Below are 17,500 nucleotides of genomic sequence, written 5' to 3'. Positions count from 1 at the left end.
TGAATGTGTTGCTGAGGCTGTATAAGGCGCTGGTCAGGCCACACGTGGACCATTGTGAGCAATTTTGGCCCTATATCTGAGGAAGGATGTGCTTGGTCTGGAGAGGGTCCAGAGGAGGTTTACAAGAACGATCCCAGGAATGAGTGGGTTAACGTACGATGAGCGTTTGTCGGCACTGGGCGCTGGAGTTTAGAAGGATGAGGGGGGACCTCATTGAAACGTACAGAATAGTGAGCGGCCTGGATAGAGTGGATGTGGAGAGGCCTAAAGCGGAAGAAGCAGGATAATTTCATTCCAAAGAGGCAGAAAGATTCTTAGGGGAGTAGGAGGCAACCGTGGCTGACAAGGGAAGTTAGGGATGGAATAAAACTAAAAGAAAAGATGTATAACACAGCAAAGAGTAGCGGGAAGCCAGAGGATTGGGAAACTTTCATAGGACAACAGAAGGAAACAAAAAGGGCAATCCGGGCTGAAAAGATGAAGTACGAGGGGAAGCTGGCCAAGAAATAAGGAAGGATAGTGAAAGCTTCTTTAGGTATGTCAAGAGAAAAAGATTAGTAAAGAAAAATGTGGTTCCCTTGAAGACAGAAACGGGTGAAATTATTATGGGTAACTAGGCTATTTATTTCACAAAATGCTGGAGTAACTCAGCAGGTCAGGCAGCATCTCAGGAGAGACTGAATGGGTGACGTTTCGGGTCGAGACCCTTCTTCAGACTGATGTCAGCGGGGACAGTAGGCTTGTATACACTGGAATTTGGAAGGACGAGAGGGGATCTTATTGAAACCATATGATTATTAAGGGATTGGACACGTTAGAGGCAGGAAACACATTCCCAATGTTGGGGGAGTCCAGAACCAGGGGCCACAGTTTAAGAATAAGGGGAGACCATTTAGAACGGAGATGAGGAAAAACTTTTTCACTCGGAGAGTTGTAAATCTGTGGAATTCTCTGCCGCAGAAGGCAGTGGAGGCCAATTCTCTGGATGCTTTCAAGAGAGAGCTAGATAGAGCTCTTAAAGATAGCGGAGTCAGGTGGTATGGGGAGAAGGCAGGAACGGGGTACTGATTGTGAATGATCAGCCATGATCATATTGAACGGCGGTGCTGGCTCAAAGGGCTGAATGGCCTCCTCCTGCACCTATTGTCTATTGTCTAAATGGCAGCAGAGTTGAACAGGTACTTCAGATCTGTCTTCACTAAGGAAGACACAAACAATCTCCCAGATGTACTAGAGGACAGAGGATCTAGGGGGGTAGAGGAATTGAAAGAAATTTGCATTAGGGGAGAAATAGCATTGGGTAGACTGATGGGACTGAAGGTTGATAAATCCCCTGGGCCTGATGATCTGCATCCCAGGGTACTCAAGGAGGTGCCTCAATAAATCGTGGACGCATTGGTGATCATTTTCCAATGTTCAATAGATTCAGGATCAGTTCCTGTGGATTGAAGGGTAGCTAATGTTATCCCACTTTTCAAGAAAGGAGTGAGAGAGAAAACAAGGAATTACAGACCAGTTAGCCTGACATCGGTGGTGGGGAAGATGCTGGAGTCAATTATTAAAGATAAAGATAAGCGGTAAAAGGATTGGTTCAAGTCAGCATGGATTTATGAAAGGGAAATCTTGCTTGACTAATCTGGAATTTTTTGAGGATGTGACAAGTAAAATGGATGAAGGGGATCCAGTGGATGTAGTGTATCTAGACTTTCAGAAAATCTTTGATAAGGTCCCACACGGGAGGTTGGTGAGCAAAATTAGAGCACATGGTATTGGGGGTAGGGTGTTGACATGGATAGAGAATTGGTTGGCAGACAGGAAGCAAAGTAGGAATTAACGGGTCCTTTTCAGAATGGCAGGCAGTGGCGAGTGGAGTGCCGCAAGGCTCGGTGATGGGGCCGCAACTGTTTACAATATATATTAATGATTTGGATGATGGAATTAGAAGTAACACTAGCAAGTTTGCAGATGACACAAAGCTGGGTGGCAGTGTGAACTGCGAAGAGGATGTTAGGAGGTTGCAGGGTGACTTGGACAGGTTGAGTGAGTGGGCAGATGCGTGGCAGATGCAGTATAATGTAGATAAATGCGAGGTTATCCACTTTGGCGGCAAAAACAAGGAGGCAAATTATTATCTCAATGGTGTTAGGTTAGGTAAGACCTGGATGTCCTTGTACACCAGTCACTGAAAGTTGGCATGCAGGTACAGCAGGTAGTGAAGAAACCTAATGGCTTGTTAACCTTCATAACAAGAGGATTTCAGTATAGGAGTAAAGAGGTTCTTCTGCAGTTGCATAAGGACCTGGTGAGTCCACACCTGGAGTATTGTGTGCAATTTTGGTCTCCTAATTTGAGGAAGGACATCCTTGCTATTGAGGCAGTGCAGCGTAGGTTCACCAGGTTGATCCTCGGGATGGCGGGACTGTCATATGAGGAAAGATTGTAAAGACTGGGCTTTTATTCACTGCAGTTTAGAAGGATGAGAGGGTATCTTATGGAGACATATAAAATTATAAAAGGACTGGACAAGCTAGATGCAGGAAACATGTTCCCAATGTTGGGGGAGTCCAGAACCAGGGGCCACACAGTCTAAGAATAAAGGAGAGGCCATTTAAAACTGAGGTGCGAAGAAACTTTTTCACTCAGAGAGTTGTGAATTTATGGAATTCTCTGCCACAGAGGGCAGTGGAGGCCGATTCACTGGATGGATTTAAAAGAGATTTAGATAGAGCTCTAGGGGCTAGTGGAATCAAGGGATATGGGGAGAAGGCAGGCACGGGTTACTGATTGTAGATGATCAGCCGTGATCACAAAGAATGGCGGTGCTGGCTCGAAGGGCCGAATGGCCTCCTCCTGCACCTATTTTCTATGTCTTTGTTTCCACCAGTGGGAGAGTCTAGGACTGGAGGTCACAGCCTCAGAATTAGACTTTCTTTTCGGAAGGAGACGAGGAGAAATTCTTTAGTCAGAGGGTGTTGATCTGTGGAATTCATTGCCACAGAAGGCTGTGGAGGCCAAGTCAGTGGATATGTTTAAGATGGAAATAGATGGATTCTTGATTCGGCCACGATTGAATGGCGGAGTAGACTCATATAACCATATAACCATATAACAACTACAGCACGGAAACAGGCCCGTTCGGCCCTACCAGTCCACGCCGACCATTCTCCCTGACCTAGTCTCATCTACCTGCACTCAGACCATAACCCTCCAATCCCCTCCTATCCATATACCTATCCAATTTACTCTTAAATAATAAAATCGAGCCTGCCTCCACCACTTCCACCGGAAGCCCATTCCATACAGCCACCACCCTCTGAGTAAAGAAGTTACCCCTCATGTTACCCCTAAACTTTTGTCCCTCAATTCTAAAGTTATGTCCCCTTGTTGGAATCTTCCCTACTCTCAAGGGGAAAAGCCTACCCACGTCAACTCTGTCCGTCCCTCTTAAAATTTTAAAAACCTCTATCAAGTCCCCCCTCAACCTTCTACGCTCCAAAGAATAAAGACCCAACCTGTTCAACCTCTCTCTGTAGCTTAAGTGCTGAAACCCAGGCAACATTCTAGTAAATCTCCTCTGTACTCTCTCCATTTTGTCGACATCCTTCCTATAATTTGGCGACCAGAACTGCACACCATACTCCAGATTCGGCCTCACCAATGCCCTGTACAATTTCAACATTACATCCCAACTTCTATATTCGGTGCTCTGATTTATAAAGGCAAGCATACCAAACGTCTTCTTCACCACCCTATCCACATGAGATTCCACCTTCAGGGAACAATGCACAGTTATTCCCAGATCCCTCTGTTCCACTGCATTCCTCAATTCCCTCCCATTTACCCTGTACGTCCTATTTTGATTTGTCCTACCAAAATGCAGCACCTCACACTTATCAGCATTAAACTCCATCTGCCATCTTTCAGCCCACCCTTCCAAAAGGCCCAAGTCTCTCTGTAGACTTTGAAAATCTACCTCACTATCAACTACTCCACCTATCTTAGTATCATCTGCATATTTACTAATCCAATTTGCCACACCATCATCCAGATCATTAATGTAAATGACAAACAACAGTGGACCAAACACAGATCCTTGGGGTACTCCACTAGACACTGGCCTCCAACCTGACATACAATTGTCAACCGTTACCCTCTGGTATCTCCCATTCAGCCATTGAATCCATCTTGCAACCTCACTATTAATACCCAACGATGTAACCTTCTTAATCAACCTACCATGTGGAACTCGATGGACTGAATGGCCTAATTCTGCTCCTGTCCCTTATGGCCTTACGACGTGGAACACTTGGAGATCACTGAGCCACCTTGTCTCCTGTAGAAAACATGTCGGCCGATTCCACCCTACCGAGTCCCAACACTCTGGGCACGCCAATCATCGGCATGGAGGGAATGGGCGGGCGGCGTCGCAAGAAGAGAACCAGCATCGAGACCAATATCCGAGTGGCCTTAGAAAAGAACTTCCTGGCGGTAAGATCAGTGGAAGGAAGGAAGGAATGAAGGAATGGAGGAATGAATGAATGAAGGAATGAATGAATGAGTGCCGCAAGGCTCGGTGTTGGAGCCGCAACTGTTTACCATATATATTAATGATTTGGATGAAGGAATTAGAAGCAACACCAGCAAGTTTGCGGATGACACAAAGCTGGGTGGCAGTGTGAACTGCGAAGAGGATGTTTGGAGGTTGCAGGGTGACCTGGACAGGTTGAGTGAGTGGGCAGATGCATGGCAGATGCAGTATAATGTAGATAAATGTGAGGTTATCCACTTTGGTGGCAAAAACAAGGAGGCAGATTATTATCTCAATGGTGTCAGGTTAGGTAAGGGGGAGGTGCAGTGAGACCTGGGTGTCCTTGTACACCAGTCACTGAAAGTTGGCGTGCAGGTACAGCAGGCAGTGAAGAAAGCTAATGGCTTGTTGGCCTTCATAAAGAGAGGATTTCAGTATAGGAGTAAAGAGGTTCTTCTGCAGTTGTACAGGGCCCTGGTAAGACCACATCTGGAATATTGTGTACAGTTTTGGTCTCCTAATTTGAGGAAGGACATCCTTGTAATTGAGGCAGTGCAGCGTATCACGAGATTGATCTCTGCGATGGCGGGACTGTCATATGAGGAAAGATTGGAAAGACTAGGCTTGTATTCACTGGAGTTTAGAAGGATGAGAGGGGATCTTATAGAAACGTATAAAATTATAAAAGGACTGGACAAGCTAGATGCAGGAAAAATGTTCCCAATGTTGGGGGAGTCCAGAAACGGGGGCCACAGTCTAAGAATAAAGGGGAAGCCATTTAAAACTGAGGTGAGAAGGAACATTTTCACCCAGAGAGTTGTGAATCTGGAATTCTGCCACAGAAGGCAATGGAGGCCAATTCACAGGATGAATTTAAAAGAGGGTTAGAGAGAGCTCTAAGGGCTAGCGGAATCAAAGGATATGGGGAGAAGGCAGGCACGGGTTATTGATTGTGGATGATCAGTCATGATTACAATGAATGGCGGTGCTGGCTCAAAGGGCCAAATGGCCTCCCCCTGCACCTATTTTTTATGTTTCTATGTTAATGAATGAATGAATGATAAAGGAATGAATGAAGGAATGATAAAGGGATGAATGAATGAAAAAGAATGATAAAGATAGATAATGAATGAATGATTGAATGAATAAATAAATGAATGATAATGAATGAATGAATGAATGAATGAATGAATGAATGAATGAATGAATTAATTAATTAATTAATGTGTAAATGAATGAATGCATGAATTGAATACCTTATTATCACATGTAACAAGTCACAGTGAAATTCTTTGCTTGCATGCCCAAGGTATTCTTTATAGAAGATAGACACAAAGTGCTGGAGTAACTCAGCGGGACAGGCAGCATCTCTGGAGACGTTTCGGGTCGACAATAGACAATAGACAATAGGTGCAGGAGGAGGCCATTCAGCCCTTCGAGCCTGTACGCACCGCCATTCAATGCGATCATGGCTGATCACTCTCAATCAGTACCCCGTTCCTGCCTTCTCCCCATACCCCCTCACTCCGCTATCCTTAAGAGCTCTATCCAGCTCTCTCTTGAAAGCATCCAACGAACTGGCCTCCACTGCCTTCTGAGGCAGAGAATTCCACACCTTCACCACTCTCTGACTGAAAAAGTTCTTCCTCATCTCCGTTCTAAATGGCCGACCCCTTATTCTTAAACTGTGGCCCCTTGTTCTGGACTCCCCCAACATTGGGAACATGTTTCCTGCCTCTAATGTGTCCAATCCCCTAATTATCTTATATGTTTCAATAAAATCCCCCCTCATCCTTCTATATTCCAATCGCTCCAGCCTTTCAACATACGACAGTCCTGCCATTCCGGGAATTAACCTAGTGAACCTACGCTGCACGCCCTCAATAGCAAGAATATCCTTCCTCAAATTTGGAGACCAAAACTGCACACAGTACTCCAGGTGCGGTCGAGACCCTTCTTCAGACTCAGAGAAGAGATGCTGCCTGTCCCGCTGAGTTACTCCAGCATTTTGTGTCAGAGATGCTGCCTGTCCCCCTGAGATACTGCAGCATTTTGTGTCTAACTTTTGATTTAAACCAGCATCTGCAGTTCTTGTCTGCTCCACTGCGAAATCTCCTCAAGGTATACTTTATTGAGTTTGGTTTAGAGATAGAGTGCACGGAAACAGGCCCTTCGGCCCAGCGAGCATGCCAACCAACGATCACACGTTTACACACGTTTAGTTTAGAGATACAGCATGGAAACAGGCACTTTGGCCCACCAAGTCCGCGCCGACTAGCGATCCCTGCACACTAACACTATCCTACACACACTAGGGACAGTTTTACATTTACAAGCCAATTAACCTACAAACCTGCACGTCTTTGGAATGTGAGAGGAAACTGAAGATCTCGGAGAAAACCCACGCAGGAAATGGGGAGAACGTACAAACTCCGTACCTCCGGCAGCCATGGACTAGTTCGAACCTGGGTCTCTGGCGCAGTATGCGCTGTAAGGCAGCAACTCTACCGCTGCACCACCTAACCGTTACCTGATACCAGCTGGGAAGAAACTGTCCCTGTATCTGGAGTACCTCAGCGGGTCAGGCTGGAGAAAAGGAATAGGTGACTTTTCAGGTTGAAACCCATCTTGACACCCAGTTTAGTTTAGTTTATTATCACATGTACATTGAAAAGCTTTTGTTGCCTGCTATCCAGTCAGCGGAAAGTCAACATCCTTTAGATGTGTTAAGAGAAAAAGAGTAGCAAAGTCAAATGTTGGTCCCTTGAAGGCAGACACGGGTGAGACTATTATGGGTAACAAGGAAATGGCAGAAGAGTTGAACAGGTACTTCGGATCTGTCTTCACTAAGGAAGACACAAACAGATGTACTGGAGGGCAGAGGATCTAGGGGGCTAGAGGAACTGAAAGAAATTTGCATTAGGCGAGAAATAGTATTGGGGAGACTAATGGGACTGAAGGATGATAAATCCCCAGGGCCTGGTGGTCTGCATTCCAGGGTCCTCAGGGAGCTGACTCTAGAAATAGTGGACACATTGGTGATTGTTTTCCAATGTTCAATAGATTCAGGATCAGTTCCTGTGGATTGGAGGGTAGCTAATGTTATCCCACTTTTCAAGAAAGGAGGGAGAGAGAAAACGGGAAATTACAGATCAGTTAGCCTGACATCAGTGGTGGGAAAGATGCTGGAGTCAATTATTAAAGAGGTAATAACGGTTTATTTCGATAGCAGTAAAAGGATAAGTCCAAGTCAGCATGGATTTATGAAAGAGAAATCATGCTTGACTAGTCTTCTGGAATTTTTTGAGGACGTGACAAGTAAAATGGATGAAGGGGAGCCAGTGGAAGTAGTGTATCTAGACTTTCAGAAAGCCTTTGATAAGGTCCCGCACGGGCGGTTGGTGAGCAAAATTAGACCACATGGTATTGGGGGTAGGGTGTTGATATGGATAGAAAATTGGTTGGCAGACAGGAAGCAAAGAGTAGGAGTAAACGGGTCCTTTTCAGAATGGCAGGCAGTGGCGAGTGGAGTGCCGCAAGGCTCGGTGATGGGGCCGCAACTGTTTACCATATATATTAATGATTTGGAAGAGGGAATTAGAAGCAACACTAGCAAGTTTGCAGATGACACAAAGCTGGGTGGCAGTGTAAACTGCAAAGAGGATGTTAGGAGGTTGCAGGGTGACCTGGACAGGTTGAGTGAGTGGGCAGATGCGTGGCAGATGCAGTATAATATAGATAAATGTGAGGTTATCCACTTTGGCGGCAAAAACAAGGAGGCAGATTATTATCTCAATAGTGTTAGGTTAGGTAAGGGGGAGGTGCAGCGAGACCTGGGTGTCCTTGTACACCAGTCACTGAAAGTTGGCGTGCAGGTACAGCAGGCAGTGAAGAAAGCTAATGGCATGTTGGCCTTCATAACAAGAGGATTTCAGTACAGGAATAAAGAGGTTCTTCTGCAGTTGTATAGGGCCCTGGTAAAACCACATGTGGAGTATTGTGTACAGTTTTGGTCTCCTAATTTGAGGAAGGACATCCTTGTAATTGAGGCAGTGCAGCATAGGTTCACGAGATTGATCCCTGAGATGGCGGGACTGTCATATGAGGAAAGATTGGAAAGACTAGGCTTGTATTCACTGAAGTTTAGAAGGATGAGAGAGGATCTTATAGAAACATATGAAATTATAAAAGGACTGGACAAGCCAGATGTAGGAAAAATGTTCCCAATGTTGGCGGATTCCAGAACCAGGGGCCACAGTCTTAGAATAAAGGGAAGGCCATTTAAAATTGAGGTGAGAAAAAACTTTTCACCCAGAGAGTTGTGAATGTGTGGAATTCTCTGCCACAGAGCGCAGTGGAAGCCTAATCACTGGATGGATTTAAAAGAGCGTTAGATAGAGCTCTAGGGGCTAGTGGAATCAAGGGATATGGGGAGAAGGCAGGCACGGATTATAGATTGGGGACGATCAGCCATGATCACAATGAATGGCGGTGCTGGCTCGAAGGGCTGAATGGCCTCCTCCTGCACCTATTTTCTATGTTTCTATGAAAGGCAATACCTGATTACAATTGTGCCGTCCAGTGTACAAATACTGTACATGATAATGGGAATAACGTGAATAACGTTTGGTGCAAGGTAAAGTCCAGTAAAGTTTAGTTTAGTTTGAGTTTATTAGTTTATTGTCCCGTGTACCGAGGTACAGTGTAAAGCTTGTGTTGCGTGCTAACCAGTCAGCGGAAAGACAACACGTGATTACAATCGAGCCGTCCACAGTGTACAGTTACATGATAAAGGGAATAACGTTTAGTGCACGGTAAAGCCAGCAAAGTCCGATCAATGATAGTCCGAGGGTCACCAATGAGGTAGATTGTAGTTCAGCACAGCTCTCTGACTGTGGTGGGATGGTTCAGTTGCCTGATAACAGCCGGGAAGAAACTGTCCCTGAATCTGGAGGTGTGCGTTTTCACACTTCTGTACCTCTTGCCCGATGGGAGAGAGGAGAAGGGGGAGTGGCCGGGGTGAGACTGGTCCTTGATTATGCTGCTGGCCTTGCCGAGGCAGCTTGAGGTGTAGATGAAGGCAATGAATTCCTACTCTTCAGAGATGCTGTCTGTCCTGTTGAGTTACTCCAGCATTTTGTGTCCACCTTCAATGAAAGGGATTTATTCACAACATGCTGGAGTAACTCAGCAGGTCAGGCAGCATCTTGGAAGAGAAGGAATGGGTGACGTTTCGGGTCGAATACTTCTTCAATGAAAGGGAAGTTGGTTTGTGATAAACTGGGCAGCCCTAAACATTTTCGCCTGGGATACAACCTGACCTGTTGAGTTAGTGTCTTTGATTATGTTGGCTACTAGCCCGAGGCAGATTGAAGTGTAGATTGAGTTGGTGGTGAGGTGTCTGTTCTGAGTCACAAGATCAGAAGTGATTGGAGCAGAATTAGGCCATTGGGCCCATCAAGTCATAGTGATACAGTGTGGAAACAGGCCCTTCAGCCCAACTCACCCACACCGGCCAACATGTCCCAGCTACACTAGTCGTAGAGTCATAGAGTGATACAGCGTGGAAACAGGCCCTTCAGCCCAACTCACCCACACCGGCCAACATGTCCCAGCTACACTAGTTGTAGAGTCATAGTGTAGCGGCCAGCTTCTCGTCTATCAATTAGCTCTGAAGTTGCCACTTGCATAGATCGGGTGAAACGATAAGCTTTTGGCTCAAGCAATAATAATAACAGAGACCTTCTCGACGTTTGAGTTAGACTTTTTAATTTGAAGTCGCAATATAACATATTGGCATATCTCTTATCATCGACTAGTTATTGATTGCTCGGTAAAATTCCATATCTTACCACAGTCTATGCGATTGATATGAACTGCCAGATTTATCTTCGGCGGAAATCTGTATTAATCTTCTTGTCAATAAGATCTACAACCGATTATATCTTGGCTGATGAATCTTTTGGCAGAACCTTTGGCTGAACCTCTGTCAGCACCTTCTCGGCTCACACTGCCAACAAGTCCCAAACTGCCGTAAGGCTACCATGCCCAGCCCATGGTAGCCTTAATAAGGCTGCAGGGTGACTTGGACAGGTTGTGTGAGTGGGCGGATACATGGCAGATGCAGTTTAATGTAGGTAAGTGTGAGGTTATTCACTTTGGAAGTAAGAATAGAAAGGCAGATTATTATCTGAATGGTGTCAAGTTAGGAGGAGGGGGAGTTCAACGAGATCTGGGTGTCCTAGTGCATCAGTCAATGAAAGGAAGCGTGCAGGTTCAGCAGGCAGTGAAGAAAGCCAATGGAATGTTGGCCTTCGTAACAAGAGGAGTTGAGTATAGGAGCAAAGAGGTCCTTCTACAGTTGTACCGGGCCCTGGTGAGACCGCACCTGGAGTACTGTGTGCAGTTTTGGTCTCCAAATTTGAGGAAGGATATTCTTGCTATGGAGGGCGTGCAGCGTAGGTTCACTAGGTTAATTCCCGGAATGGCGGGACTGTCGTATGTTGAAAGGCTGGAGCGATTGGGCTTGTATACACTGGAATTTAGAAGGATGAGGGGGGATCTTATTGAAACATATAAGATAATTAGGGGATTGGACACATTAGAGGCAGATAACATGTTCCCAATGTTGGGGGAGTCCAGAACAAGGGGCCACAGTTTGAGAATAAGGGGTAGGCCATTTAGAACGGAGATGAGGAAGAACTTTTTCAGTCAGAGGGTGGTGAAGGTGTGGAATTCTCTGCCTCAGAAGGCAGTGGAGGCCAGTTCGTTGGATGCTTTCAAGAGAGAGCTGGATAGAGCTCTTAAGGATAGCGGAGTGAGGGGGTATGGGGAGAAGGCAGGAACGGGGTACTGATTGAGAGTGATCAGCCATGATCGCATTGAATGGCGGTGCTGGCTCGAAGGGCTGAATGGCCTACTCCTGCACCTATTGTCTATTGTCTATTGTCTATTGTCATACGTAAGCAACCCATTAACTCTATAGTGTCCAAACCACAGCAGGATACAAGGTAATAATAATAATATGCAAAAAAAACTAATAAACACAAAATGGCTCCTACACATAGAGTGATACACCGTGGAAACAGGCCCTTCAGCCCAACTCACTCACACCGGCCAACATGTCCCAGCTACACTAGCCATAGATAGAGTGATACAGTGTGGAAACAGGCCCTTCAGCCCAACTCACCCACACCGGCCAACATGTCCCAGCTACACTGGTCTTAGCTCTTTTGGCACCTTGTTCCGTACACCCACCACCCTCTGTATGAAAAAGTGACCTCTCAGATTCCTATTAAATCTTTTCCCCTTCACCTTGAACCTAAGTCCTCTGGTCCTCGATTCCCCTACTCTGGGCAAGAGACTCTGTGCGTCTACCCGATCTATTCCTCTTATGATTTTGTGCACCTCTATAAGATCACCCCTCATCCTCCTGCGCTCCATGGAATAGAGACCCAGCCTGCTCAACCTCTCCCTGTAGCTCACACCCTCTAGTCCTGGCAACATCCTCGTAAATCTTCTCTGAACCTTTTCAAGCTTGACAATATCTTTTCTATAACATGGTGCCCAGAACTGAACATAATATTCTAGATGTGGCCTCACCAACTTCTTATACAACTGCAACATGACCTCCCAACTTCTATACTCAACACTCTGACTAATGAAGGCCAAAGTGCCAAAAGACTTTTTGACCACCTTATCAACCTGCGACTCGACCTTCAAGGAACCATGCACCTGTGCTCCTAGACATGCACCTGTGCTCCTCTGCTCTACAACACTACCCCAAGGCCTACCATTTACAGTGTAGGTCCTGCCCTTCTTCAACGTCCCAAAATTGAACACCTCACACTTCTCTATATTAAATTCCATCAACCATTCCTCCGCCCACCTGGCCAATCGATCCAGATCCTGCTGCAATCATTCACAACCATCTTCAGTATCTGCAAAATCACTCACTTTTGTATCGTCCACTCCGCCATTCATTCATGGCTGATCTATCTCTCCCTCACAACCCCATTCTCCTGCCTTCTCCCCATAACCCCTGATACCCGCACTAATCAAGAATCTATCTCTACCTTAAAAATATCCATTGACTTGGCCTCCACAGCCTTCTGTGGCAAAGACTACCACAGATTCACCACCCTCTGGCTAAAGAAATTCATCCTCATCTCCTTCCAAACGGAACGTCCTTTAATTCTGAGGCTGTGCCCTCTGGTCCTAGACTCTCCCACTAGTGGAAACATCCTCTCCACATCCACTCTATCCAGGCCACTCACTATTCTGTACGTTTCAATGAGGTTCCCCCCTCATCCTTCTAAACTCCAGCGAGTACAGGCCCAGTGCCCACAAACGCTCATCGTACATTAACCCACTCATTCCTGGGATCGTTCTTGTAAACCTCCTCTGGACCCTCTCCAGAGCCAGCACATCCTTCCTCAGATATAGGGCCCAGAACTGCTCACAATGGTCCACGTGCGGCCTGACCAGCGCCTTATACAGCCTCAGCATTACATCCCTGTTTTTGTATTCTAGCGCAATGGAATATTGTGAGCAGTTCTGGGCCCCGTATCTGAGGAAGGATGTGCTGGCTCTGGAGAGGGTCCAGAGGAGGTTTACCAGAACGATCCCAGGAATGAGTGGGTTAACGTACGATGAGCGTTTGTGGGCACTGGGCCTGTACTCACTGGAGTTTAGAAGGATGAGGGGGGACCTCAAGGAAACGTGGATGTGGAGAGGATGTTTCCACTAGTGGGAGAGTCTAGAACCAGAGGGCACAGCCTCAGAATTAAAGGACGTTCTTTTAGGAAGGAGACGAGGAGAGATTTATTTAGTCAGAGGGTGGTGAATCTGTGTGATTCTTTGCCACAGGCGGCTGTGGAGGCCACAAGTCAGTGGATATATTTAAGGCAGAGGTAGATAGATTCTTGATCAGTGCGGGTGTCAGGGGTTATGGGGAGAAGGCAGGAGAATGGGGTTGGGAGGGAGAGATAGATCTGCCATGATTGAATGGCGGAGTGGACTTGATGGGCCGAATGGCCTAATTCTGCTCCTATCACTGATGATTTTATGACCTTACGGTGCTCACAAGATAAATGCCAGCTTTTCGGTTGCAAGTTGATGTTTTGGGGCTGAGGCACAATGGTCTGGGCTGCTTCCACAACTCCATCAGTATCACTGGGAATTGCAGCGAGACCTGGGTGTCCTTGTACATCAGTCACTGAAAGTAAGCTTGCAGCTACAGCAGGCAGTGAAGAAAGCTAATGGCATGTTGGCCTTCATAACGAGAGGATTTGAGTATAGGAGCAAGGAGATCCTTCTGCAGTTGTACAGGGCCCTGGTGAGACCACATCTGGAGTAATGTGTGCTGTTTCGGTCTCCTAATTTGAGGATAGGATATTCTTGCTATTGAGGGAGTGCAGCATAGGTTTACCAGGTTAATCCCCGGGATGGCGGGACAGATATATGAGGAAAGAATGGATCGACTGGGCTTGTATTTACTGGAATTTAGAATGATGAGAGGGGATCTTATGGAAATATATAAAATTCTTAAGGGGTTGGACAAGCTAGATGCAGGAAAAATGTTCCCCATGTTGGGGGAGTCCAGAATCAGGGGCCAAGTCAAGTCAAATTTATTTGTCACATACACATACACGATATGCAGTGAAATGAAAGTGGCAAAGCCTGCGGATTGTGCACAAAAAAGAATTACAGTTACAGCATATAAATAAAGTTAATAAGTTACTATAGTGTAGTCTCTGGGGTTATAAAAGTTGACAGTCCTGATGGTCTGTGGGAAGAAACTCCGTCTCATCCTCTCCGTTTTCGCAGCGTGACAGCGGAGGCGTTTGCCTGATCGTAGCATCTGGAACAGTCCTTGCTGGGGTGGCAGGGGTCCCTCATGATCTTGCTTGCTCTGGATCTGCACCTCCTGATGTATAGGTCCTGCAGGGGGACGAGTGTAGTTCCCATGGTGCTTTCTGCCGAACGCACTACTCTCTGCAGGGCCTTCCTGTCCTGGGCAGTGCTGTTCCCAAACCAGACTGTAATGTTGCCGGACAGGATGCTCTCTACAGCCCCAGAGTAGAAGCAATGAAGGATCCTCAGAGACACTCTGAATTTCCTCAGCTGTCTAAGGTGGTAAAGGCGCTGCTTTGCCTTACCCACCAGTGCGGCAATGTGCGTTGCCCACGTCAGATCCTCTGTGATGTGGACTCCCAAGTATTTAAAACTGCTCACCCTATCCACAGTAGACCCATCTATCTCCAGTGGCGTGTACGTCCTTGGATGTTTAGCCCTTCTAAAGTCCACAATTAGCTCCTTTGTTTTAGTGACATTCAAGAGAAGACTATTGACCTGACACCAGAGTGCCAGATCAGCCACCTCCTCCCGGTAGGCCTTCTCATCGTTGTTGGAGATCCGGCCCACCACCACAGTGTCATCAGCAAACTTGATGATGGAGTTTGAGCTGAACCTGGCCACAGGGAGTACAGTAGGGGGCTAAGGACGCAACCCTGGGGGGATCCTATGTTCAGGGTGAGGGAGCTAGATGTGTGTTCTCCCATCCTGACCACTTGGGGCCTGGCAGTGAGAAAGTCCAGGACCCAGGCACACAGAGGGGTGCTAAGCCCCAGTTCCAGCAGCTTCTCAACCAGTCTGCTGGGGACTATTGTGTTGAATGCTGAACTAAAGTCAATGAACAGCATCCTCACATAGCCCCCCTGGCTGTCCAGATGAGAGAGAGCGGTGTGTAGAACCTGGGAGAACGCATCATCCGTGGACCTGTTCGGACGGTATGCGAACTGTAGTGGGTCCATGTTGCGAGGAAGGAGGGCGCAGATGTGCTTCTTGATTAGTCTCTCGAAGCATTTCATGACAACCAAGGTGAGGGCCACCGGTCGGTAGTCATTTAAACACGCTGGAGAGGCATTCTTTGGCACCGGTACAATGATGGATGTTTTGAAGCATGCAGGGACCACGGACTTGGCCAAGGAGAGGTTGAATATTGTGGTGAGCACTGGAGCAAGCTGAGTAACACAAGACTTTAGTACTCGCCCAGATATACCATCTGGGCCTCCAGCTTTCCTCGTGTTCACACGCGTCAGAGCCCACCTCACCTCATGCTCGGACACCGAGAATGTGTGCACATCCGCGGCGGTGGATCCCCCTCCAGCCTCGCTAGCCAGCGCCCCCTCGGTGCTGTTTGTAGACGGCGAGCTGGTGGTGTTACCCGTCTCAAACCGTGCGTAAAAAGAGTTCAGGTCATCAGCTAAGGAGGAGCCGGCACTTCCGGTTGAGGGGGTGCTGGACCTGTAGCTAGTTTGGCCCCTGCCAAAGGTGCCTGGTGTCCTGCTGCTTCATCTGTGACTCCATCTTGTCCCGGTACCTCCTTTTTGCATCCTTCACTGCCTTCCACATTAAGAACAAGGGGTCGACCATTTAGGACTGAGATGAGGAAATATGTTTTCACCCAGAGAGTTGTGAATCTGTGGAATTCTCTGCCACAGAAGGCAGTGGAGGCCAATTCACTGGATGTTTTCAAAAGAGAGTTAGATTTAGCTCTTGGGGCTAACGGAATCAAGGGATATGGGGAGAAGGCAGGAACGGGTTACTGATTGTGAATGATCAACCATGATCACAGTGAATGGCGGTGCTGGCTCGAAGGGCTGAATGGCCTCCTGCTGCTTCCTTTTCTATGTTTCTATGTTTATGTTTCTTTGTTTCTGTTTCTATGTTTCTATGTTTATGATTCTATGTTTCTGTTTCTATGTTTCTATGTTTATGTTTCTATGTTTATGTGTCTATGTTTCTATGTTTATGTTTCTATGTTTATGTTTCTGTTTCTATGTTTATGTTTCTATGTTTATGTTTCTATGTTTATGTTTCTGTTTCTATGTCTCTATGTTTCTATGTTTATGTTTTTATGTTTCTGTTTCTATGTTTCTATGTCTCTATGTTTCTATGTTTATGTTTTTATGTTTCTGTTTCTATGTCTCTATGTTTCTATGTTTATGTTTTTATGTTTCTGTTTCTATGTTTCTATGTCTCTATGTTTCTATGTTTATGTTTCTATGTTTATGTTTCAATGTTTCTGTTTCTGTTTCTATGTTTCTATGTCTCTATGTTTCTATGTTTATGTTTCTATGTTTATGTTTCTATGTTTATGTTTCTATGTTTATGTTTCTGTTTCTATGTTTATGTTTCTGTTTCTATGTTTATGTTTCTATGTTTATGTTTCTATGTTTATGTTTCTATGTTTATGTTTCTATGTTTATGTTTCTATGTCTCTATGTTTCTATGTTTATGTTTCTATGTTTATGTTTCTATGTTTATGTTTCTGTTTCTATGTTTATGTTTCTGTTTCTATGTTTATGTTTCTATGTTTATGTTTCTATGTTTATGTTTCTATGTCTCTATGTTTCTATGTTTATGTTTCTATGTTTATGTTTCTATGTTTATGTTTCTTTGTCTATGTCTCCATGTTTCTATGTTTCTGTTTCTTTGTCTATGTTTCTATGTTTTATGTTTCTGTTTCTGTTTCTATGTTTCTATGTCTCTATGTTTCTATGTTTCTGTCACCTCACAGAACCAGAAGCCGACATCGGAGGAGGTCCAGCTGATAGCCAACCAGCTGACAATGGAGAAGGAGGTGATTCGGGTTTGGTTCTGCAACAGGAGGCAGAAGGAGAAGAGGATTAACCCCGCGAGTAACAGCGGCCTGACCTCCCTCACTCACAGCAAAGCTCCTGTGTATAGCACACACATGGTGAGTGCACGCTTCCACTCCAGAGACTTGAAACACAGGCCCTTCGGCCCACCGAGCCCGCGCCAACCAGTGATCCCCGCACACTAACATAATCCCACACCCACTAGGGACAGTTTTTACATTTACCAAGCCAATTAACCTACATACCTGCACGTCTTTGGAGTGTGAGAGGAAACTGAAAATCTCGGAGAAAACCCACGCAGGTCACG

The 17,500-nt window shown here is 45.9% G+C and overlaps 1 protein-coding gene across 1 annotated transcript in view; it reads left to right on the top strand.

Annotated features, from left to right (window-relative positions):
- LOC144591063 (POU domain, class 2, transcription factor 2-like) overlaps window positions 1-17,500 on the top strand; it is a gene marked incomplete at its 5' end in the record, with an annotated part of 20,797 nt that overhangs the window by 2,374 nt on the left and 923 nt on the right. The window contains 2 exons of the mRNA XM_078395397.1: window positions 4,340-4,488; window positions 17,112-17,291. Coding sequence (XP_078251523.1) covers window positions 4,340-4,488; window positions 17,112-17,291 — 329 coding nt within the window. The remainder of the gene's footprint in view (window positions 1-4,339; window positions 4,489-17,111; window positions 17,292-17,500) is intronic.

Source organism: Rhinoraja longicauda, unplaced genomic scaffold (genome assembly GCF_053455715.1).
Source record: "Rhinoraja longicauda isolate Sanriku21f unplaced genomic scaffold, sRhiLon1.1 Scf000543, whole genome shotgun sequence".
NCBI classification, from domain to species: Eukaryota; Metazoa; Chordata; class Chondrichthyes; order Rajiformes; family Arhynchobatidae; genus Rhinoraja; species Rhinoraja longicauda.
This window is presented reverse-complemented; position numbering and strand designations above follow the sequence as displayed.